At 56.2% G+C, this 25,003-nt stretch overlaps 1 protein-coding gene across 8 annotated transcripts in view; it reads left to right on the forward strand.

The window, feature by feature from the left end:
- The window catches only part of B3gntl1 (UDP-GlcNAc:betaGal beta-1,3-N-acetylglucosaminyltransferase like 1), a 40,097-nt gene that overhangs the window by 7,178 nt on the left and 7,916 nt on the right, over positions 1-25,003 (forward strand). For 3 of the 8 annotated variants that reach the window (XM_046463160.2, XM_046463161.2, XM_046463168.1), the window contains 4 exons: positions 3,073-3,137; positions 9,050-9,115; positions 13,274-13,369; positions 24,678-24,773. In XM_046463160.2, the coding sequence (XP_046319116.1) occupies positions 3,073-3,137; positions 9,050-9,115; positions 13,274-13,369; positions 24,678-24,773 (323 nt within the window). Of the gene's footprint in view, positions 1-3,072; positions 3,138-8,516; positions 8,576-9,009; positions 9,116-13,273; positions 13,370-24,677; positions 24,774-25,003 lie in introns of those variants that run through there. The other 5 variants (XM_046463162.2, XM_046463166.2, XM_046463164.2 and 2 more) reach the window with 4 other exon arrangements.

The raw sequence follows: 25,003 nt of genomic DNA on the forward strand, positions 1-25,003 counted from the left end.
GCACTGCCGTCGGCCCTGTGCCTACTGGGGTCTCACAGCGCTCGTCCCTCCAGCCTGCGTCGCCACCTCCTCTGGGGGCATTTGTTGTTTCGGGTGTGCCATTTGATTCCCGTCCGTTTCCTTTCTGTGTGTTTGTGAGTCCTTCTCTTAGTGCTCGTGGTGGGGATCAGGGTAGGCGTCCACCCACACACAGCCCCTCCTGGCCCGTACTCAGCACCGCATCTTCGTGGGCGTCCACTGGCAGCGGTCTATACCTCGTCCCTTCAGCAGGTCTTGGTTCTCCTCTTCCTGCAGTATCTACTCACGTGCTGTTGTTTGTTTCTCTTTTTAGGTTTTATTTTTATGTTTCTTTGTTACTCTGCAGGAGCCAATGCCTCGGATAATGTCTAATAATGTCTATCCCGTGTCTGGAATGTGGCTGGTTTGACACTTGAGATACCACCTGGCTGTGGCAGCCTTTTGAGTTGACAGTTTGGCCAGGTCTAGAGTTCTAGGGCAAAATCTCTTCCCTTAGAATTTTAAGGAATTGCCTCATTATCTTCTAGTCCCATGTTCTGATAAGAAATCTTATGCCAGTCTGACTCTGGTTGTCTTAAAGGTACCCTTTCCTTTGATGCTCTTGAATTCTGAGGTTTCGTGCTGTTGGGTCCAGGTGTGTCTGTGTCTTCGTTCTTGTTTTTATTTTCATGGTTAGCCTTGTATTCTTAGCACGAGTAGATCAGAGTACCTACAGTTTCCCAAAGACCTCGCTGCTTGGGGTTGAACAGGGGCAGGGGGCCGGTGAGGTCTGTCATGGTGGACAGGTTCCCTGGGTCAGAGCCACGTCTTTTTTGGCAGTAATGGTCCTCAGTGCTGGCTGCATGTTGGAATCACCTGGGGCTTTAGGAACCAGGGCCGAGTGCTGTCCCCTTTGGGGTGCAGTCCTGGCATTGAGATTTTAGAAGCGTCCCAGGGGATTCTGAGGGACAACAGGGTCGAGAGCTACTGCTCTAAAGTTCAGCCCTTGGCCAGGATTGGTCAGCACCGGGGGCACCCACAATGGTCAGTGATGTTTCTGCCGTTGTCATCGTCACTGTCTTCATCATCTTGTGTGTCTGGAAGACATTAATGTTTTCTGAAACTCACTTCTGTCTTCATCATCTTCACTTGGTTTGAAGTAAAGAACTCTACAAACCCTGGCTGTGGACCAAAGCACGCAGAGCCAACTGCTTCTGAAACTGGTCACAGGTCCTCGATACCCTTGGCTGAGAGGCTGTGCATCTTCCCTTGCGAATGACAGCAAAGGTGGTGGCAGACCATGACACTGGCTGTCTGGTCACCAGGCTCATTTGGCCTTCACGAAAGACCCCTCCCAGGCAGGCTGGGGGTGGAGACCGTGCGTGGGAGCCCTGTGCACTGTTAGTGCAGTGTGCCTGCTAGCTTCTCACAGAAGCACTTCCCTGAATGTGTTCCACGCAGGGAAGGCTGGGTGGGCCGGGGTCTGTGCTCAGGAGTGCTGTGGATTACACAGGTGAAGATTCAGGTCAGTACAGGCACACACCTCTCACTGCATGCCAGCCGCTGAGGTCCCCCTGAAGCGGGACCCATGCTCTTCTCCTGCGGAGGAGGTCAGACCCTCCTTGTGAGCGCGCGACATGCAAACATCTGGCTTTCTTGAGGTGGTACTGTTCAGGCGGGTTCCCTGTCTGCCAAGCTCGAGGGCGGCTGTCTCTCTCAGGTGTGCTGTGCAGACCCCTTCCTGCTCCTCCCTGTCTCGAGCAGCTTTGGTCTAGGCACTCCACCTTGCTCTGCTGTGTTTTGCTCTGCTCGGGTGGCTGGGATTTGGCCACAGCGTGTCCTGAGGGTATGAGCCCCTGGCTGGGAGCACGGCAGGTGGCCACCTGGTCATTTCCTTTGCTCCTTTCTGTGGCAGGTCATTCGCTGGCCAGGCACTAGGGTTGAATGCTGGAAACAGACTGCAGCCATGTGGAAACCCTGCAGAAGGTCCTCTCTGGTTGGATGTTCCGAGAATGAGCGAGCACCAGCACGTTCCCTGTGGTGCTGGAGTTGGCCGAGTGCCACCAGGATCAGGACAGGACCATGTGGCAGCCCGGTGCTTCCCTCCTCATGGCAGAAGACAGGAGTGCCCAGGGCTGGCCCAGTCACACACTGGGGTGTCCCCCGGGGACCATTACTTGTCTGAACTTTGAAACCAGGTTTATTCTTTCAGCCTGCACACACCTGTTTGGCTGTATCACTTCTGGGTGGCATGGAGACTGAAACCATCTTGTTAGCACGCTCTGCTGGGGATGTGGGCGCCCTTCTTCCAGGAGAAGTGGCTCCCCTGCCCTGCCCTGCCTGTGGCGTCCAGGCAGAGCTTGCTGAATGTGGAGTCTGCATGTCACCTCTCTTCAGAAGGCCTTGTGGTGACCCCTGCCCAGCCCCACACCCTACTCCTCCCGTGCTCCCTGGCTTCTCATACCCTGCAACTGACCGGGAGCCAGGCCACTGGCCCTGAGGCCCTGGGCTCTCCCTCCCACTGGCCACTGTTTCTGAGGCCGGGCTGTGCGTGTCCCACCTCTGCCGCTGGCCTGGCGCCCTGTGCTCAGTGTTGGAGAGCACTGTCCATGCTGCTGGGCGCCACCTGGGCTGCGCATGCTCACTCTTGAGCATCTCTGGTTTCCCTGTCCGCACTTGGGCGGCTCCAGCTCGGGAGTCTTAGGACTGCACACTCTGCCGTCGGAGCGGGTGTGCGCCGGGTGGCAGGCACTGGCAGCGGCCTTGGTTGCTGCAGTGGCAGCTCTAGGAGCTGTCAGGCGGTTAGGCTGGGCGTGCACAGCGGCCCCCACAGCAGACCCCTGGACTCCTCCCAGGCGCTCTCCCTTTGTTTCAGCTCCTCCTGGGCCCGGTGGGTCCATGGAAGATGTCCATCACTGTGTGTGGCATTCTCCACTGATGTCCTCACTGTGGGTTTCCAACGCCGACCCGATTGGGGAATGCAGACTGTCCCTAGGTTCCTTGGAGTGTAAAGTACACTAAGCTTCATGCAGTTGGAAACTGAATTATTAGAACTTTTTCTCTTTCTTCCAACAGTTGGATATTCTAAAAATCAAGCAATTGCACAGAGCTCAGGGTCTTACCTTTGCTTCTTGGATTCAGTAAGTACCTCTTTGGTGGTGTTTATAATGAGTGTGTACGTGTTGGTTGAGTAGTGATTGTACATTTTGGCTTGATTATTATTTTTTTTAATTTTTTTAAGACATTGATGGACCTTTATTTTATTCATTTTATTTCTCTGTGGTGCTGAGGATCGAACCCAGTGCCTCACACATGCTAGGCAAGCGCTCTACCACTGAGCCACAACCCCAGCCCTTGGCTTGGTTCTGGAAAACCATTTTTCTCTGTTAAGATCACACTTAAAGGTGAGTTGATGGGTTGTTGCTACTTAATTGCCAGAGCATGTAGTGAATCAACCATGATAGATGAAATAAAAGTGTAAAACTGCACCACAGAGAGAGTATAAACCCAGTGGAGATAAAGTGGCACAATGCTGGTAGATGGGATACTTGAGATCACAGCTGAATGGGAAGAGCCCATGGACGTGGGTGAGAAAATGAGAGTGGGCAGGTTGGCAGAAACATGGATGTAGACGCACAGCGATGGGTGGCCTGCAGAGGTCCAGGTCAGACAAATTAAATTAAAAACACATAAATGTTTAATCACGTACAATTGAAGTTAGCGAGATGCTTTTGAAAACTAAATTAGCAATGTGTTTTAAACAGGCAGGTGTCAGTGGTGATAGTGCGCCTGGGCATTCTGTCCAGGGACTTGAGGAGATGCTCAGGCAGGGCTCCTGGGGCTTGCTGATAGTGCGCCTGGGCATTCTGTCCAAGGACTTGAGAAGATGCTTAGGCATGGGGCTCCTGGAGCTTGCTGCTCGTATCCCAGAAAAGGATCTCTGCACTAAGGCACATGAGGCTGTGTACAACCAAAAATTAGAAAGAAGCAAATACGCAGTGGTAGAAAACCGGAGACAGCATGAGACTGTTGCCTGTTGGGAGCACTCCGGACTGCAGCCTGGTGATGGTATGGGTGAGCAGATTGTGCCAGGGCACATTTGGATTTGGATCTGCTTTTAGGCACAGCAGCGTGAAGTTTTACCCTTGCTCTTCCCTGCCACCAGGCTCCTGCAGGGCGGATGAGGCTCCTGGTGCCCAGGGTCTGCTCTGGCCCAGCTGAACTAACTCACAAAGGAACATCGCGTCTTGTGTTGCCTGGGCTCTGCCCTTCACACTCACCTCGGTACCAGTGGTGGTGCACGTGGAGTTTGGGGACATGGCACGCCTGTGAGAGGCCAGGTGAAACTGCGTGCTCCACGGCAGTGCTCCCAAAAGCAGAGGCTGGGTCTCCCCTGCTCTGGGCTCATAGCCCCCAGCCTCAGCTCTGGATCTCTTGCTCTTCTCTTATCTCAGATCCCAATGCCTCGGATCTCTCCCATGCCCTTCCATGTGCTGCAAGGAATCAGGAACATCCTCAAACGTTACTCAGCAAGGCAAATGACCTGCAGAAGGGCTGCGACACCCTGGCTAGCAAGCACACCTGGGTGGCAGTCCACCTGCTTTTATCCCTGATGCAGCCCTGGCTCTTGCCCTGATAGGAGGGGCTTGGGGTCACAGTCCACGAGATTGGCTAATTTTAAAACTGGGGCGGGCAAAGGGAAGGGCTGTAGTTCAAGTGGCTACAATTGGATCTTACATCCCAGTTAAGGCTAAATGCTATATTCTGAAAATGGACCACTGGCTTCTATTTCTCACAAGTCCCCCTTTTTATATCTTTTGGTCTCATTTTCAGTTTTGTTCTCGTACCCTTTGGTACTGCCATCTGTCCTGAACGGGTTAACTTTTTGAGGAGGAAACTGCCCATGGTAATGAGTTCTGCCCTCTGGGCAGTTCAGATAGCCGACCAGTGATCAGGAGGCTTGCTGAGGTCCTTCCCAGCTCAGTTAAAGCTTGTCTTCTTTCCAGGTCTTGATTAAAATCAAGCTGCCAGGCTGGAAGTGACGAGTTGCAAACTCCAAAAGAGGACTCCGAGCAGCAGCTCATAATAATCATATCAGCCAACGAAGCACAGATAGGTCTCAAATTGACTCAGAACAAACCGTGACTCTGACAGAGCTTTTGTGATATTCATCAGGCCCTCCTGCATAAAACCCTTCCTTTATAAACTCACAGTTGAACTTACTTTTAGGAGGACTGAAAATGTACCTCTCAAGTAAAGAACCATTGTCTTATCTTTTAAATGTCCATGTGTGTCTGTGCTTTGGTTATACTCTCCTGCCAGTGTCTAAGACCTGGTCAAAATTGACCTCTTTTCTATTGACTGTAAGAGTCAGCTGAGATTTGTCAGGGGTCACTCTTGGGAACTTGTGACAAGCTTCTTGGCTCCTTTGGCTTTTCCTCTACCAGTGGTGCCATCTGCCAGGATGGGTCAGGGTCTTACTGACCGTGTGTGGCTTCCCTTGGAACCATCAGGGACATTTTCCTCTCCTGTGACAATCCTCTTTGCAGAATGTGCACTGGTTGGCTTCCTGTTCTCCAGGGTCCTCTTGATCTCCCTGATCAGGAGGTCAGGTGAGTCACCAGAGTCGTAGGGCCAGCCCTTAGAGGGCTCCTGTCGTTCCCTGGGCCCTGGCTGACCTTAGAGGGCAAGGGCCAAAATATTGGCTCTACTTTTTCCTTGGTCCTTTTACTTCCTTAACTTTGGTCTCCAGGATTTGGTCTTAACAGGCCAGTTTCACCAATCTTGAAGTGGGAGTACTGGGCTTAACTTCAATGTCTATAGTCTTATGGTTCCATTTAATTGGGGTCAGCATTAGCACTGGAAGTCAGCTTCATATTCTGTCTGTCCTGTAGGTGGTGGCTTATTATCTCAAATTAACTCAGGTTGCTCCATTAGAAGCAGCACTTCTGCAAAACATTAACAGCAACAGTTATAAAGTCAATTCTGCATCTCACTTTCATAATAATGAAAGTTATAAAGTTCTGTAAGGAGCATACTCTTAACCATTTTAAAAGACTTGTATGCTTGGAGAACATGAATACATCTAATGTTTTTTAAAAAACCGGTTGTAATATAGTATTACAGTTACATCAATGTCCTTATATTAACTAAATTTAACTTTTTTAAAAAAAAATTTAGAATCCATAGTATAGAGTAACTATAATCACAAATCTACATATGTTAGCAAAGTACAACAAAGTATAAAAATCAAAATATAACTTTAAATCTCTTTGGTTTGGATGTCAGGTGTCCCCCCAACGCTCATATGTGAGACAATGCAAGAATGTTCAGAGAAGAAACCATTGGGTTCTAAAAGTCTTAACTTAATCAGTGACTTAATCACCTGCTGGAATTCATTGAGTGGTGGCTGAAACAGGTGGGGTGTGGCTAGAGGAGGTGGGGCTCTGGGGGCGTGGCTTTGGGGTATATATCTGAATATGGCAAGTGGAGATTGGGCTCTGCTTCCTGACCACCCAGTGAGCTACTTTCCTCCCCGCCACCCACACTCTGCCATGATGCTCAGCCTCACCTTGAGCCCCAAGGAGTGGAGCCTGCTGTCCACGGATAGAGACCTCCTTCTCTGCTTTAGAAACAGCAGGTAAAAAGCTGACTAAAACATGTTTAGGAAACAGTGCTGATGATCAGAAATAGACTTATCATTGAATGTATAACTGCATCTCACTTTCATAATAATGAAATAGTCATATGTGTGTGTGTTGGTCTTACAGTTCCATGGTGTGGCCTTGAGGTCCCATGTTTCTAGAAGGTTCTGTGAGCTTCGTGGGGATTCTGTGCAGTTGTGTGTGTTGGTCTTGTGTGCTGTGGCCTGGAGGTCCCGTTCTGGAAGGTTCTGAGGTTTCCTGGGGTTTCTATGGTCTTGTGTGTTGGTCTTGTGTGCTGTGGCCTGGAGGTCCCGTTCTGGAAGGTTCTGAGGTTTCCTGGGGTTTCTATGGTCTTGTGTGTTGGTCTTGTGTGCTGTGGCCTGGAAGTCTGTGGTTTGGTAAGTAGCCTTTGGTCTCTGCCCTGGTTCCACAGATCTCCTGAATCCCATGGGCTCGGTACAACTTGTGCTCTGCTGAGGCAGCTTTTTGGGCTGGGACTGGTCACTGGAAGCCATGCAGAGGTGGCACCTCCCATCCTCCAGGGAGGGTCAGGCTGGAAATTGAGCTGATAACTGTGGTACCCACCTGATAGCCTCCACCAGCACTGAGCCATGGCCCGTGTCCTCCCCTTGAGCCCCCCGGCCCCCGCAGCACAGCAGGTGTCCCCTTGGTACCCACATCCCTCAGGGTGTTCTTCAGAGTGAAGAGGTCTGTTTCCCCAGGTCTGTGAGCCTCCTCCTCGAGCCCAAGGGGTTGTGAGACCAGTTGTAGCCGAGGCAGACTGAAGTGTGGGGACCCTGGGCCAGAGCTGTGGTGGCCTCTGAGCCTGTGGTGGCCTCTGAGCCTGTGTTCATGAGCCTGAGCCCTTCACCAGGGTCTGCAGGCTGCTCGGTGGGAAGGCAGCATGCTGGGGTCTGGAGCTGCCTTTCGGGCTGTGGGTGGCCTCCCCGCCCCTGTGCTCTGCTGCAGGAACCCGGGGGTAGAGCAGGACCACAGTGGGTAAAGGGAGCCTCAGCATGAGGGAGCGTGGTCACCTCCAGCCCCACGCCTTCAGGCCTCCTGGGCCCAGAGCTCAAGAGGGAGGAACCCTGAAGTTTCAGGGTGCTGGTGGGTTTGGGGAGCAGGCTGTCGGTGGAGCATGAGAGGGGCTCACGTGGAGGACAGTGGCGAGACGGAAGCCTGGGTGGCCTCCTGGCAGTCTCTGTGACATGAGCCTCATTCTTGGAAGCCCATGGCGGGACCTGACAGGCTTTGCCAAGGTCTCTCCCACAACGGGGAGGAGGGGGCATCCAGGACCTCCCCAGGTCTCCCAGGGCTCACAGCAGTCAGCACCGGACTGCGGGGTTGGTGAGGGAGGGGACCAGCACACTGGTGTGGGAGCACGTGTGCCACCTGGTGTGTGCTCTGCCTCGGGCTCTGGATGGGTGGTTCTGAGCCTGCATCCTCCGAGGACCCCTGGCCAGGTGATTCCCAGCTGGGCCTTGTGTGTGTGTGAAGCTGAGCCTCGCTGTTCACCGCCCATGGACCCCCAGGCTTCCTACAGGGAGAGCCTGGCTGGCAGCTGGGTCCTGGGGCCTGCAGCTCTGACTAGTGCTGCCCACTGGTGGCCCCTCTGAGTCTGCGCTTTCCTAACACGGCGCCGTTTCCCACCGTTGCGGTGGGAGTCGTGTCCCCAGCAGGGCAAACCGGGGTTGGGGTTGGCTTAGCTCACGAGGGAGAGGAGGCAGTGTTGGCCTGCTGGCGAGAGCCCTGGAGGCTGAAGGCCCAGCTCTTGGCTCCTGCTGGGCAGCCCTTGCCTCCCTAGGGGTCCTTTAATTCACCTTCCTCCATTTAAAATGAATATCCTCCCAAGGATGTTATTTTTGGTTTTCTTAGTGGACCTGTCTGTGCCTTTAACTGTGCCTGCGTGACCACATCTGGACCTGCGACCGCAGGTGGGAGAGCCGCTGCAGCAGGAGGCCACTCTCCACCCACACCAGCCTGCTGGCTGGCGGGATTTGCACTGGGTTCAGGGAGGGATGTGTGGCCATCCTCGTCCCGCCTCCTCCACGCACCCTGGGTCTGAGTTGATGTGGGTGGCTGTAGAGAGTTGGCTCTGGGTGGTGGTGGCTGTGTTGAGCAGAGCACTGTGGACGGCCCAAGCGTCTTCCTTGATCTCCTCTAAGCACGTGGTGAGCTGGGCCCCCCAGCGAGACAGTGCCACACTCCCTGTTCCAGTGACCACGCCACTTCCCACAGGCACAGAGTTCCTCTGCTCAGCCTCCGGCCACTCTTGGAATGGTCAGGACTTTGGTCTTCCTGTGGGTTGTGTGTGGCTGCCCCTTCCCTGACTCCTGGTGCGTCTCCCTTTTCTTACTGCTTGTTGCAGGTGGTGGTGATCTTGAACTCAGAATGTGCTCTTCCCCCAGGATGACGTGATGATGCCTGAGAGGGTGAGGCTGCAACACGAGGCTGCCGTTCAGCACCCCACCAGTGTGAGTACTGCCCCCCACAGGCAGCCCCACACTGAGGCACCCTCCCCGCAGAGGGCGTGAGGAGCCGCGCCTTGTGTGGGGAGCTCTGGGTGCTTTAAAACTGACCAAAAGGGGGGCTGGGGTTGTAGCTCAGTGGTGGGGCACTTGCCTAGCACGTGTGAGGGTCAGGGTTTGATCCCCAGCACCATAGATAGATAGATAGATAGATCAAAGATAGATAGATAGATAGATAGATAGATAGATAGATAGATAGATCGATCAAAGATAGATAGATCAATCAAAGATAGACAGATACATAGATAGATAGATAGATCAAAGATAGATAGATAGATAGATAGATCAAAGATAGATAGATAGATCAAAGATAGATCAAAGATAGATAGATAGATAGATCAAAGATAGATAGATAGATCAAAGATAGATCGATCAAAGATACATAGATAGATCAAAGATAGATAGATAGATAGATCAAAGATAGATCAATCAAAGATAGACAGATAGATAGATAGATAGATAGATCAAAGATAGATAGATAGATCAAAGATAGATAGATAGATAGATAGATAGATCAAAGATAGATAGATAGATAGCTCAATCAATCAATCAAACAAACAAGAGGGTTTTGCAGTGCAGAGCTGAGGCCCCAGCCAGGTGGTGGTTCTTAGCTGCAAGTTAGAAATGTAGAGGCCACCAGAGGTCAGGCGGGCACTCAGCAGTCACGGGGCAAGGCGAACGCCACCTCTGCAGAAGGGCTGCCACCAACCAGCATCTGGCCAGCAAGCCACAGCACTACCCTGCTCCGGCTCCGACAGAGGTGCTCGGGCCACAGTCTGCGCCACTGGCTAACGTAAAGAGGGCCAGCAGAGGGAAGGGCCCTAGTTAAACCTGCTGCCATTGGATTCAGGCTGAAAAGCTCAGAATGGCCACCACCGGATCTTAATCCCCAGTTTTCCACGTAAGACTAAACGCTACATTCTGAAAACAAACTGTGGATCTCCTGTTGCTCCCATGCATGTGAGAAGCCAAGCTCTCACTAAAGAGCACGCGAGCCCTGAGCATCCGCAGCTCCAGTCCTCCCTGGGAGCCCACCCAAGCCGTCCTGCTGGGGACAGAGCCAGCTGTGTCTCATCCAGCCTGTCTCTAGCAGATGCACAGTTGCCTTAGGCCCTGGGCCCCAGCTCACCTTCCCTGCGGCACAGAGGGAGGCAGGGGGCACTGCCCCAGGAAACCCAGATTGACCGTGGCCGCGACCTCCTGCTTTATGACACAGTGCAGCCTTCTTCCCCAGGACAGACTGCTGCCTCCCTGGGGGAGGGGGAGGGCAGCGTTGGACTCCGTGTCCATGTGCCTCAGGTCAACGTGTGCATCCCGGCGTCTGCCCTGCTCTCCCATGTGCGCCACACTGTCCCCTCCAGTCTGGTCCCCCCAGGGCGCACCCACGTGGAGGGTCGTCTTGTGGGCTGTCAGAGGCTCACAGAAGGGCCTCTCTGAGGTGGAACTGCTCAGCCTGGCAGCCCTCTGTGTCCAGCACGATTCCTGCCCCTCCAGCTGGCACCCTTGGGGGAGCTTGCTTTGCTGCTTTGGAGGAATTTGGCATCTTTTACTTCTGTCGCCTTCCTTGTCCCAGACCCATGGGTCTCGGTGCCCGCTGGGCAGTGGTAGCTGGCTGTGTGGACACCGGCCTTGGGGTCTCCTGCCGTGGAACCAGTGGTTTAACCCTGGACCCCGAGCTGGATGCCAAGGATGCTTCCTCCCTGCACTGAAATTGCTCACGTTACTTAAACTTGGACATCAGTCCCATAAGCATGTGCTTGGCTGTGCCAGTAGGAAGGCAGGAGATGCCCAGGCTGTGCCTGGAGAGGCCCCTCGGGGTCCCACAGGTGGCCATGAGCAGCTCTCTGGCTCTCAAGGGCAGACTGTCCGACTGGGGCCCGAACCAGGCCAGCCCACAGCCCTCAGACAACCCACCTCACCCTGCCCTTCTTGGCTGCTGCCTCTGGCCCTCTGCACCAGGGTTGTAGGGGAGCTCCCGAGGCACACAGGCAGCTGGTGGGGGGTGTGAAGGCAGACAGGAAGACAGGCTGAGTATAGGTCATGCTTTCAGGAGCAGAGTTGCCATATGGCTACCCCTGTCCTGGCATGCAGGGTCCCAGGCTTGGGGTTGAGGCCCTGGGATGAGGCCAGGGTCTTCTTCGGGCACATCTGACCAAGCTCTGCAAAGGGTCGTGGGCTGTCAGAGCTCAGAACCACAGTGTGTGTGAGTGCTTGTGTCCACGCAGTCACTGGCCAGGCTGCAGTGCTGCTTTCTCGACAGTCCAGCGTGGAACCTGTCATTCCTTCCTCTCCAGCAGAGAGTGTCCGACAGCTCAGGCCGTGGGCACACACCATCCACACCTGCCCCGGGGCTTGCTGACCTTGGGCTGTGCCATGTGTCTTTGGGATCGCCACACGGTCTGCAGAAGAGTTTCGGGCTTCTCAGGCACACGCCATGTTGGGGTCAGCTGCTCCATGGGGAAGAGGAGCCTGTGGGAGCCAGGCCTGGGCGGGTCTTGGGGCCGTTCACATGAGGAGCACAGAGGCCTCTACTGCTTCCCTGTGCATCTGCAGAAGGCCAGGCCTTCTCCCACAAGGCCGCACCAGTTCCCCTGCCACTCCTCCTGACCCGGAGTGAAAAGTGGAGCACGGATGGAGAAGCCGCCTCCTGAGGGTCCTCGGTGCCTGGGGGGCTGTTGACGGCTGAGGCGCCCCTGTGTGGTGCAGAGCCGGCCTCTGGTGGAATGGTCATACACATGCTGGACGCATGCCGGGCTTCTGTGAGCCGTGCAAGATCACCCTGCTTGGCCCCTGCTGGTCCACTCAGGCCGCACCAGGGACTCTGTGGCCCCACTTGCCTGGGCCACGGGTGCTGGCCCCGCTCTTGACCAGGCCACGTGTCAGCAGCAGGCTTACCTGGAGCCCCACATTTTCACAGTGCACTCCTGATGCCTGGGTGGGTGTGTTCACGTGTCCAAGGGTGCAGCGAGGGACCCGTGGGGTTGGGCTCTTCTGGGTGACAGGTGAGGAAGGCACAAAGGACCCAAGCAAACTTGCAGGTACTCCCAAGGCCGGCACAGAAACCCTGCAGTACTGCCATGCCCTCTCACCAGGCAGCTCCCCTAAGGAAAGGGCAGAAAGTCCTTTGCTTTACACCTGCAGTTCAGGCAAGGTGACATCAGTATCAAAAGTACAGCATTTGGAGGGGCACAGTGGCCCTGTGATCCCAGCCACTTGGAGGCAGAGGCAGGGGGATATCAAGTTCCAGGCCAGCCTGGGCAGCTTAGGAGACCCTGCATCAAATTAAAAGGGCTGGGAGTGTAGCTCAGTAGTAGAGGACCCCGGGTTTAACCCCTGTGCCTCCCCAGTACAGCGTCAGCTCGAGGGCTGGGCTCTGCTGCCCCTAACATGCCTACTTTCTCTGCCGCCAGAGGCAGGAGAAACACGCTGCTCCTGCCGTGGGGCCCCTGGAAACTGCCAGTCCTCTGCCTTGAAACGCGTGTCTGAGTGTGACCCTAGTGTCCCTGGGTGAAGGTTCTGTGCAGGCATTTGTCTGTGCCGACTGGACGGCCTCTCCCTCCACTACGGTGGACCCTCGACAGTCGTGTAGATCGAAGGTGTGGGCTGGGGCGAGGCAAGAAGCCAAAGCACAGGGTGTGCGCGGGAGTCAGATCTGAGGCCAGGAGGCACAGGGCGGGGCTGAGGGAGACCAAGTCTGCGAATGTGGCAGGAGACGGAGAGGAGGGCACTTCAGGGCTGTGCCAGGTGCTCTGAGATGGCAGTCCAGCTGAGGGGGAAGACTCCTGGGTGCTGTGGTCATGGGGCTGCTGTCCTGAGGCTGAGCACTGCACACTTCTGAGGCTGTGGCCACACTGGAAATGATCATAGTTGGTCATCTTAATCTGAGCCATTAAGGCCCGGCTGCCAGCCAAGGGCAGTGTTGGCCAAGAGCCTGCCATCCCTGGGGGAGAGCAGGCCCTGCCCTCCCCTGGCCCTGGGACATGCCCGCCTCCACCTGTCCTTGGCTGTGGAAGGGTCTGCCTGGCAGACGTTCTGTCGGTGTGAGCCATGCTCAGGGAGGTCGCCTGCCCACACCTGGCTGAGTTCTGCCTGCTCTTCTTTCAGATCATCGGGTGCCGTGTGAGGAGAGACCCCCCGGGTTCCACTGAGCGGTACACACGCTGGATCAACCAGCTGGCGCCCGAGCAGCTTCTGACACAGGTGACGGCTTGCTTGTCCTGGTCCAGGCTGTCCCTACAGGGGCAGCCTCTTGGAGCCCCAGGGCCATGTCCTGCTCAGGGCCTACTGGCCTGTCATTGGGGTGTGGTTTTGTCTTCACTCTGTCCAAATGCAAACTGGACAGTGTGTGCTGACTGGACACACACTAACCCCATGGAGACCTGACAGCTCAAACAAGGCAGGTTCCCACCTAGGACACTGACCACGGGCTGTTTCAGAATCTCCAGTGTCCCCGATGTCACTGGAATTAGATGGACATGCAGTGTGCACAGCAAGGGCACACCTCACAGATGGCAGGGTGGCTTCAGCAGTGGACGGGGCAGACGTGGTACCAGGTGGGGGGTGGACGTGGTGGCCAGGGGGGGTGGACGTGGCTGGATGGAGGTGCATGGAGTTGCAGCACACAGTGTGGGTGATAGTGGATGTGTGGTCTGGGACCCGCAGGAGGTTCATCAACTCATGTCCTGGGTTTGAGCAGCACCACAGCAGTGGTGGGCATTGTTGGATCCGTGCTTGTGGCCATTCTCTATGGGACCCCTTGGCTACCCGCCCATGGCAGGCTGCCTTGTCAGGACAAGGCAGAAGGCAAGGGCCGGCATCTGCGTCAGGGTCCTGGCTGCAGTGTGTGTCCCTGGACTGTGTGGAGTGACATCTGCTCGTGAGCAGCCAGAACACTGCAGGCGGGGCTACTCCCACGTGGAAGAACAGGGCCCCGCCCTGGAGGGCCACCTTCCTGGTGCTGGCTGGCAACGAGGACGGTGGCACCGTCAGCTACAGCGACTGGCCTGCCTGGGCACAGGCTGGACGGAGAGGCTGCCCGTGCGGCTCCAGGTGGCCTCAGCAGACACCTGGCTGCTGGCCAGTGGGGCGGGGGACAGGCAGTCTCGGGGACACAGCCTCTAATGTTTCCTAGTGTTGCTGAGCATCTTAGATCTCATCAAAGGAAGGAGAACATGCAGCACCCACCCACCAGTCCTCACACCCCACCTAGTCCTGGCTTCCGAGCTGCGCCCCCTCCCTGCTCTGCCTTGCTGGGCTGCACAGCACAAGCCCAGATCCACACCGTGCACCTGGGAGACGTGGCCCACGGCTCACCGAAGAAGAGGCTGCGATTGCCTGGCGTCTTCTGGCTCTCTCCCCGTCTGCGGGTCATGCTTCTTCTTGGGGTTTTCATTATTTATTATTATAGAAATTTGTAAAATGATACCAAAGAAGAGAGTTTCGAAAACACCATCCCACCTGTTGCAGCCCTTGCTATGCTGGAGGCCTCTGTTGTCTGCACCCGGCTCCGGGTCATCTCCTTCTTGCCTATGATGGACAAGGACTTGAACACCTGAGAGATCTAGGTGACTGCGGTGTCACCTGGTACCCACACAGTGCTTCTCCTGTTCTTTTGTGAAGTTTTTCTTTCCTCATCTCCTTCCTCTTCCTCTTTTTCTTTTTCTTTGTAATCTGCTAGCTTGATGGGATCCAAAAGTCTGCATATTGCTCTTGCTGTTCTCCTTGAACTGTGTTGAAGGTGTTGATAATTTGCCACCAGAGCTGCTGACAGTGGGAGTTGCTGGTCACACCTCCCTGGTCTCATTTAACAGACTCCTCTGTCCTTGGGCTTCCTGTGGATTGAACAGAATCTAGAGAGTTTTCTCTTTTGCCTGTTCTAAGACAGGTTTTTGATGTGTACCTGGTGTCTAATATTTCACATGAAGAGTCTGACTGGCTGTGATTGTATATACTGGCATCTAGCAATCTGTCCACCACCCCTTTTTCCCAGGTCTACACAGCACCCCTTCAGCACTGATCATGCGCAGATCCACTTTGTGGCTATGAGCCCGCATCTGCAGGACTGCACACGAATGGTCCCCAGGCTGCACACCTACCGTGAGGGGAGCCCTCGCCATTGCTGGCAGGGCTGCTTCTCTGCTTCCCTGTGTGGCTTGGCCGTAGCTTGCCTGTCCTGCTGTGGGAGGACACGTGAGCCACTCGGCTCTCAGCTTGTCAAGACAATGTGGCAGTGCACCTGTGCAGTCCAAGGGGTGCAGGCGTGCGTGGCCCTCCTGGGAAAAGCTCAGGCACGGGGCTGTTAGTTCACGGGAGGCACAGGCTTCACCCAGGTGCCTTCAAGGTGCTGCTGGCTCCCCCACACCCTGCCACCCTCGGTGAGGTCCGTTGTTTCCAGTTCCCTGAGTCTGATGGGCAGGTGGTGGCCTCTCACTGGCTGTAATTTTCATGTCTGCAATGACTAATGACCTTGACCATCTTTTCATGGGCTTTTTGATTCCAATATTTTTTTTTTTTTTTTTGCTAAAGCATTCAAACCTTTGCCCATTATTTTATTGAGTTGTTTGCATGTTTAGTATTGAATTTCGAGAGTTGTTTATATATTTAGGATGCAACTCCTGTATCAGACAAAAACTCTGCATGTTTTTTCTGAGTCTGTGACTTGTCTTTCATTCTTTTTTTTTTTTTTGTAGAGAGAAAGAGAGAGAGAGAATTTTAATGTTTATTTTTTAGTTATCGGCAGGCACAATATCTCTGTATGTGGTGCTGAGGATCGAACCCGGGCCGCACGCATGCCAGGCGAGCGCGCTACCGCTTGAGCCACATCCCCAGCCCCTGGCTTTCATTCTTTTAACACTGTATTTCAAAGAGAAGTTCCCAATTTGCATGAAATCTGAGTTACCGATATTCCTTTATGGATTTTGCTTTCGATATCATACTTAAGAAACCTTTGGCTAGTAAAGTTCACTAGCCCTGCTAGTAAAGGTTTCTCTTGTGTTTTCCTTTTACAGTTGTGTAACTTCAGGCTTTATGTGTAGGTCTCTGTTCTTTCCTTGGTCACTTTTGGCACGTGGTTGTGTTGCTGTCTTCTTCACTCCCGAGTGGTAGGCATCAGTGTGTGCCCACAGCCTGAGGGTCTGCCGGGGTTCTTCCCGCCATGCGACAGCCTCCTCGCTGTGTCCAGGCCTGGCAGAGGGAGAGTGGGCAGGGACCCTGTGCTAAGAGCCACACCACCATGACCCTCACGTCTGCTGAGCTCCCTCTCCAGACATTGGCCAGCTGGGATCAGGGCTCAGCAAGGACCCTGGAGGACACGGTTCAGTCCGTGCAGGTGGCTGGACCTCATGCTCTACGTGCAGAGCCCAAGGCAGCCTGGGCTGCTCGTGGGTGTGTGGTTTCTCTAGACTTGTGTGCTCCCTGTGACCTGGTCCCTTTGCACGTGGCTCTGGGATGATTCCTGAAGAGACTTCATCCTCCTCGTGGTTCTTTGGCCCATCTAGGTGGTCGGCATTTACATACAGAATTCTAAATCAGCACGTTTTCTACAAACAGCAACAACAAAGAAACACCCAGCTGGATCCTGATTCATACCACCCGTGAGGATCGACTCAAAGAGGATCAGAGACCAAACTTGACAGCTGCAATGACCTCTGCAGAAGAAGGTGCACAGCGGAACTCCAGAGCGTTGGGCCCTGATTCCCTGGGCGTGGCCACAAAGCACAGGCAAAAAAAGAAGATGAGTTAGAGCACATGCAGACCATGTGCAGGACACTCAACAGAGGAGGAGGCCTCAGGGAAATACTGGTCAGCTGTGTCTCTGGGAGGGGCTCATGCCCGGGGTATGTGAGGGACCCACAGCTTTGAGACCAGGTGAAGCCTCTGGGTGCTCCAGAGAAGACTGCTAGCTGAGCACACAGAGGGCGCTCGGCGTCACTCACTTGAGCATGAGGAAGTCGGCCAGACGAGGCCCACTGCACCCTCGGGGACAGCTACTGCCAGCAGCCAGCTGGCCAGTGTGTGGCAACCATTGGCGAGGTGTGAAGAACCACACGCCGAACACTGTCGTGGGGTGTCAGCGGCACAGCTGTACAGGAAACAGTGCATTGTTTCCCCAGAAGTCAAAACTAGAATCACCACGTGACCCAGCAGTCTCCCTCCTGGGCGAACGCCCTCCAGAAACACAGGGACTGGCAAGGGGCACTCACGTCCCTGGTTCACAGCAGCCAGAGGTGGAGGAGCACCGGCCGTGGCAGGTGGAGGGGTGAGCAGACTGCCGTCCGTGCCTGGCACCATCCCTCTGCATTACCACCGCTGATGCACGTGGCTGGCATCTCAGAAGAGAGGTGTGTCGAGTCCACGTTCCTGAGGCCGACGTGCGGAGCGGCTGGCGCTGCCTCTGGTGGAGGGCACATGTCCAGACAGAAGGCCTGAGAGCAGGAGGGTCGGGCCTGGGTCCCAGGAGAAGGCCCCAGCCCTGGCCCAGGACCGCACCCTGGGAAGCTGGATGCTGCCCGTTTGGCACCCGTAAGGTCCACTGCCTCCCAGCGCCACACTGGCCAAACTCCCAGCCAAGACCCCAGATCCTGTGACATGAAAGAAGTACTGTGACATGCTCCCACATGTGGGAGCCCCAGGACACTGCCAGGCAGAAAAGACACCCCTGCTGCATCCACAGGTGACTCCTGAGCTGAGTGTGGTGCAGATTCAGGGCTGAGGGCAGCACCGGGCACCAGACCCAGGGCTGAGGATCAGACTCAGGGTTGAGGGCAGCACCGGGTAGCACCAGACCCAGGGCTGAGGGCAGCACTGGGCACCAGACTCAGGGTTGAGGGCAGCACCAAGTAGCAGCAGACTCAGAGCTGAGGGCAGCACCCAGCACCAGACTCAGGGCTGAGGGCAGCACCAAGTAGCAGCAGACTCAGAGCTGAGGGCAGCACCCAGCACCAGACTCAGGGCTGAGGGCAGCACCGGGTAGCACCAGACTCAGGGCTGAGGATCAGACTCAGGGTTGAAGGCAGCACCGGGTAGCACCAGACCCAGGGCTGAGGGCATCAGAGGAGGAGAGACCACTGGGGGTGGGAGCCATGCTTCCAGGGCACAGCGTTGGGGTCCTGTGACTCTGCCACACAGCTACATGCTTCTCTAATTTTAAAGCACCGACTTTTGAAAATGCTTTGATCTGCAGTGAGATTGGGACCTGGGCATGATCATGAGCTCCTCAGCTGGCAGAGGAGTCCCCTTTGGTGTGCCATCCACGTGGTCCTGGCGTGACACGGGTCGTCCATGCTCCCCGTCGCGTTGGTCTGGTGAGCGCCCCTGCCAGCGCTGTTACCAGATCTGCACACTAGCTTTGAAGGTCTGCTCCATAGCACTGTTCCCCAGGCAGCGGGGAGGAGAGCCCTTTTCCATTCAGGTTCAGTATCTGCATTTCGAGGAGCAGAATGTCCACTGGGCTTTTTCCACGTAGGGCAGCCACCTCCTGGAAGAGCGGATTTGCTTTCAGCTGCTCCAGGGCGGTTTCCTCCCTCCCGCCAGAGCAGAAGGTGGAGCTGGGCGCATGGGCCTTAGGATCAGGTGGGGAGTACAGGGGGGGCAGAGGTGCAGCCAGGTATCAACCGTCTCCAGGAACAGAGGCCGCTCTGAGGCCGCCAGTCGAGCTGCAGAGCACAGCGACTTCCTGTGGGCACGGGGCCAGAGCCCAGATCCTGGCCTGCAGCCCAGTCTGTGGACAGTCACCTTTGTGAGGTTTGGTTCAGCTTGGCTGGGGCAGGGAGAGCCCCTCTGCGTCTGAAGGCGTGCACAGCGAGCCTTCCTGCCGCAGCGCCATGCTGGGGGCTCCCTGCCACAGCAGGCAGCCACCCCTGAGCCGTGGTCCCAGGAGGAAGGGCCGTGGCCTGGAGCGAGAGGGCTTCTGGGACGTGCCACTCTTCACAGGCACCTCTGACAGCACACATCAACTTTTAAAAATGAACCGTGGCTGACGCGTGGGGCAGGGGCCTGGAGCCAGGTTCAACATTCAGAGGGGCTTCCTGCAGCCAGAGGTTTCACTGACCGTCGGGCTCCTGGGCCGGAGGCGGAGAGCCAGCCTGGCCTGCCTCACGGGCGGCGCTGAGTCAGGGCTTCTCTGTTCACTGATTTCCTGTGGCAGGGGAGTCACATCCAAACTGCACAGAGCACCAAGGGTGACATTTAATCTGAGCAGGGCTTCCACAGAAACACGTCTCTGAATGACGGCAGCAAGACGTCCGTCGAGGATCATGAGCAGTGGTGGTCCTCAAACAGGGCTGGCCGTGGCAAGTCTGGGTTGGTTCCCCAGACAATATGCTCACAGTCTGAGTGCGTGGCTGTGTGGAGATGGGCGGGTTTCCATGAGCACTGCATCCTGGGAAGCATGGCCCAGTAGCCCCGTGTTCAGAGTTGAGTCACGCTCCTGCCGCGAGCTGCAAGTCAAGTCACCTGCTGGTCCCCAGCGAACTCAGGTCGGAGTACTGGGTCCCGTGGCCCACACCTGCTATCCAGACCCTGACCCCAGCGAACTCAGGTCGGAGTCCTGGGTCCCGTGGCCCACACCTGCTATCCAGACCCTGACCCTCAGACCCTGTTCACACTGCTGAGTGCCTTTCCCCAGGGCCTGTCATCCAGAATCTGGAGGGATCCAAGTGGGGCCCAGGTCAGAACCCCCACTCTGCACCTGGGGCTGGGGGTCCCTGCCACAGGGAGGGGGCCAGGGTCCCAGCAGCTTGTGCGTGGTGGGCTAGCCAGTGCCTACCAGGGTTGAGTCTGGCTCCCTTGGGCTGCATGAGCTACAATGGCAGGTGGCATGAGTGGTTGTGAGGTGCCTCTCAGCCTGCCCTCCCCCCCTCCACACTTGCTCCTGCTGCCCCCAGAGGGTCCCTGCCTCCTTGACTCTGGCTCAGGCAGCCATAGTTACAGGACGCAGTGGACAGACACTTCTCAGTCCTGAGCTGGACCTCTGAGAGGGGTACTGCTTCTCCTGAGGCTGCCCGCTCTGCGTGCAGATGGCGCCATCTCTCTGTGCCTCACCTGGCCTTCCTGGGCACACTCTGTGGCCTCTTCCTTTCCTTGTAAGGACGCCTCTTCTCTCCTCCGGTGGGATCAGGGTTCCTTCCTGTGACCTCATTGAGCCATCATCACCTCATGAAAGGCCTCGCCTGCAGACACGGTCCCACTGCAGAGAGCTTCAGCCTATGAACTCCACAGCCCTGGGACTCCGCCCTGCTGTGTGCCCCTGCACTTCTGTAGCCCTGGTAGCAGGTGCAAAAATAGTAGAGTTCCTGGGTGCTCTTCCAAGTGACCACAGCACAGTGACCAAACCCAGAACACCACGCTGCACCACGCCAACAGCCCCAGACCTCGCGGCAGCAGGGACTTCCACTGTGGCAGGTGTAGGACACCAGAGTGAAGGTTGCCCAAGCCCCTACCATTGGCCCCTGGTCCTCCCAGCCGTCCTGTTGTACTGCTTGAGTGAAAACCACTGCAGACTGGTGGCTTAGGAACAACCACCTTTGTCTCGCACAGCTCTGGAGGGGCAGCCCCGGGTGGAGACTGGCAGACTCCGTGTCTGGCCAACCCCATTGCATTCTGGTCCACACACAGTGAGGGGCAAAGAGCCCTGGCGCCTGCACATGAGGCCCCATCCACCAGGGCTCCACCCCCATCACCTGGGGTCAGATGTCGGCATGGGACTCCAGCATGAGTTTGGGGGACACGGCACTCGGATGTCAGCCACCCTAGCCCCTGTTGGACCATCTGCTCCCTTCCCCTGGTTTTGTGCTTTGGAAGGCGGTGCACCCAGGGTCAGCATGGCCTGGGGTCCACCATACCCGGTGTGCATGCCAAGCATCTACGGTGTGGGAGACCCATGCACCCTGCCTGCACACGGGCTGTGGCAGATGGGGCTCAAGCCTTGGATAGTGGTGTGTGAGCATGGGTCCAAGTCGAGGCAGATGCCCTGGGGTTTAGGTGCTGGGTCACTGGCCAGCGCCTGCACCACTTTGTGACAGCCACCATCTTGGTTTCCAGGGTGGCAGCATCCTGTCCCACGGGCCTCCTGCTCTCCCCTCCAGCATCTCTGCAGGGGCCTACTCGCCATTCATAGTCCCCTTTGATCATGTGTATGTACAAGTCTTGCCCATTTTTTAAAAAGTATTTTTGTTAGTTTTACATGGACACAATACTTTTATTTTATTTTTTATTTGTATGCGATGCTGAGGATCGAACTCAGCGCCTCACACATGCCAGGCAAGTGCTCTACCACTGAGCCACAGCCCCAGCCCCTTGCCCATGTTTTAACTGATTTTTTTTTTTTGTCTTCTTACAGTTGAGTTTTAGAGTTTCCTTTTTGACATCAACCCCTTGTTGAACATGGAATTTGCAGTACTTTCTACTCATAAATCTGTGGCTTCTTTTCATCCACCTAACAGTTTTCCAAAGGATAAAGTCTGTGGTTTTGAAGAAGTCTGTTTTGTTGATTTTTTAAAATGGATCGTGCCTGGGCGTAGCCTCTTGGTCTGCTCTGCCTGACCCTAGGTGTCCCTCTAAAGGACTTGTGTCCTGGGCTTTGACCTGTGCTGCGGTTCACTTTTGGCTGGAGTTGTGTCGCCAACATCCTGAGCGGCCGCGCTGCGAGGGCTGGCCACCGTGGTCTGCCCCTCCCTGCTGCCTGCCTGGGCTCCACCCCCCCCTTGGTTCGTGGGCTCCCACTACTGTCCTCTCAAGGTGGCTTCCGACTATTCCAGTGTCTTTTGCTCCAGCTTTCCTCTACCTACATGGATCCAGCTGGTCAGCTGTGTCACGTTCAGGCCCCGTCAGTTGGCTTGGGGACGGACAGTGTCACAGTGCCGAGCCCTCCTTGGGCTTCTTTCTTCAGCATCCTGCAGTTATTCAGCACTTTGGAGCATTGCGTTTTGATCTTGGTTTCCACTACTTACTGCTAACATGTGAGAAGAATCCCTAAAGATCACGGGACTGTCCAGGTTCTGTGGCTCGCTGACCGTGGTGAAGCTGTTTTGGTAGCCGCTGGCTTCCGAGGAATTGCTCGCGTCATCTCGGGGCCAAGCGGTGTTGGGCGGTGCCACCTGCTGCCTGCCGTGACCCTCTCTCCCTGAGAGCGGCTGTGCGGCTGCTGCGTGGTTTCCTCTCTGGTGCGTTGGGCGTCTCTGGCTGTGCTGCGGGGAGGTGGCAGCTGGGCCTCCTCTCTGAAGTGGACACGGTGCCACGAACCCTGAGCAGCTGCTTGGCCTGCGTGGGCCTGGGGTGTGCTTCCGCTCAGTGCCTGGTGCTCCTGGAGGCCACCTCTGGTCCATGCCGAGGATGGGGCACCAGGGACCCTGCTGCCCAGCGTGGCTGATCTGACAGTCTAGCCTGGCGGGTTTGGTGGAGAAGTGAATCAGCTGGAATGATGCAGAGACACTCCCAGAAGGCCAGGTGAGAGCGTGCGGCACGTCCAAAGGCCCTGCGACATCCAGCACAGGAAGTGAGGGCCAGAGTCCCCGCGTAGTGAGGCCCAGGCTGCAGCCACACCCGAGAGGAGCAGGAGGTGGGAGGGCAATGGCACCCAGAAGACGTGGAGTGGGAGGGTTCTGGACGTGGGCTCCTGTGCCCGCAGCGTCAGGTACGACTGATTCGAACAAATAAAAAAAAAAATGAGTTTCAATGCCAAGCAGCAAGGGCTACATTCAAGGCATCAAGTGGACACTGTTTCACTCTGACTGACCTTCCACTGGTCTGCTGTGGTGAGTGGGCCGTGGGGGCTGACTCGGTCACTTCTGTTCTGGCCACTGCATCGCGATGCATGGTCACTGGCGGATTAGACCGTAGTTCTGCTCCCCTGCCAGGATAGTCCCGCTGGTGGCTCAGTGCAGTGGTGACGTTGTCTGCCTCCCGTGGGTTCCGGTTCTACTGTTCTCCAAGCTGTGAGCACAGCTACCTTCTCCCCAGGGTGTTCCCATGCAGGCTCAGAGCCCTGGGGGCCTCTCCAGGGCACAAAGCCACTGTGCCCCGTGATGGTTCGGGAACCCCCAGCCTCCCCAGGCCCAGCCCTGCCGGGCCCCATGGCATGGTCTCCCTCCCGGCTTCCTCCGAGGCCCACTTCTCCGTGGAAGGCCGGAGCAGCAGTTGCCCCCCACACACCAGCTCGGGAGGCTCCGTGCTGGCCACAGGCCCAGCCCTTAGCCCCTGGAAGCCCTGCTTCTCTGCTCACTGCACCCCCTTCCTTGCAAGGCTACCCCATCTTTCCCCACACTCACGGTCACGTCCCTGAAGAACAGACCAAGTTGCTTTGCAGAGATGGGACTCTACCTGGTAGAAATATGTGCACATCAAAATGCAGTCTCGAGGTTTTTAACAGAGCCCGACACGGTGGCCACTTTGCACCCCAGCTACTCAGGAGCTGAGGCAGGAGGAGCACAAGTTCAAGGCCAGCCTGAGCAGCTTGGTGAAACCCTGCCTCAGAACATCGCATTGGTTGGAGATGTGGCTCAGAAGCCACGCACCCTGGGTTCAGTCCCTAGCATGACACACCAAAAAAAAGTTTTAAATAAGACTCAGAAGCAGAATTTAAGAGGTGAACGCAGCAGATGAATTACACATTACTCAGTGTGACAAACAGATCCAACACGTGGTCTGACACTGATCCACACGTGACCTGGTGGGGACCTGCCTCAGTTCCCGTGGCCACTGCCACCCATGGGTGGGTGGGTCCAGTGGTGCTGAGTGGGCTGCCCACTCCCTGGGCAAGTCCTAAACAGCAGGTGCCAGCTGCAGAGCACACCTGTCCCCGAGGGCCACAGGGCTTTTCAGTGAATCAAAGTTGAAAACGGGAAGCTTAATTTTTGCTTTGGAATGGTTTCCAAATGTCAGCGTTAGGCCGTTTTTTTGGTGATGGCCAATGGGATAAAGTGGCGGGTTGTGAGAGCTGTTGTTTTCTGCTGCCGTGAAGTGTGGGCAGCAGGGGCCACGAGGCTGAGCAGGGTGCTTCCCTGCCACAACACGGCCCCGATGTCGCAATGCCAAGGCCCAGCGTGGGCACACAGAGCTGGGGGTGCCCTCTGAATGCTCACGGGGTAGGACTCGGCCAGCTGGGCCTGGTGTCCGGTTGTCCTGTAAGCACCTGGTGGCTGGGAGTGCTGCTCTAGTGACATTGGTCCACGCTGTTCCTGGGAGAGTCCTACAGGGGCCGCCGTGCTGCATTCTGGCTGCTTCGGGTTGGGCTCTGCTACAGAAGGCCGCTGCCATCGGCCTGGCCATCGGTCCTTGTGGGTGTGACTTAGGGGCCTTTCCTCCTGTGCCGTGGGACCTCTTGGCCTCGGGTGTCCCCCTCCTCTTCCTGAATCTGGGGCTAGTTCTGTAAGCCTCTGGCAGAGTTGGCAGGGAAGCTGCGGGGGGGGGGGGGCTCGTCTTCCTCTCTGCCCTCCGTGCTGCCACCCAGGGGACGGACAAGTGTCCCTGTTGCTCTCTGTTGTGACCACCTGCTGTCTCCCACCAACACTAGGTGTTTACCGCCAACGGCCCCACAGTGATCATGCCCACTTGGTTCTGCTCACGAGCCTGGTTTTCCCACGTGGGTCCATTTGACGAGGGTGGGCAGGTGAGTGTGGAAAGCGAGGCCTGGGGCAGGGTTGGGAAGTGGCCTTCACAAGTCTCCTATGAGCAGCGTCCACAGCCCCTGAAGTCTCGCAGCTTCCGGCTCCAGTTGAGAGCCCTGCATGGAAGTGCAGGGCTGCACAGAGCCGGGAGGGGCCCTGCTGCCCATCATGGCCTCCCTCTGCCTGGACACCACCCCAGACAGGAGCCGGGCCAGCCCCACCTGCCACCTTC

This window comes from Marmota monax, unplaced genomic scaffold, assembly GCF_021218885.2.
Source record: "Marmota monax isolate L192 unplaced genomic scaffold, Marmota_monax_Labrador192_F-V1.1 WCK01_AAM20220418_F8-fsc00220, whole genome shotgun sequence".
Classification (NCBI taxonomy): Eukaryota; Metazoa; Chordata; class Mammalia; order Rodentia; family Sciuridae; genus Marmota; species Marmota monax.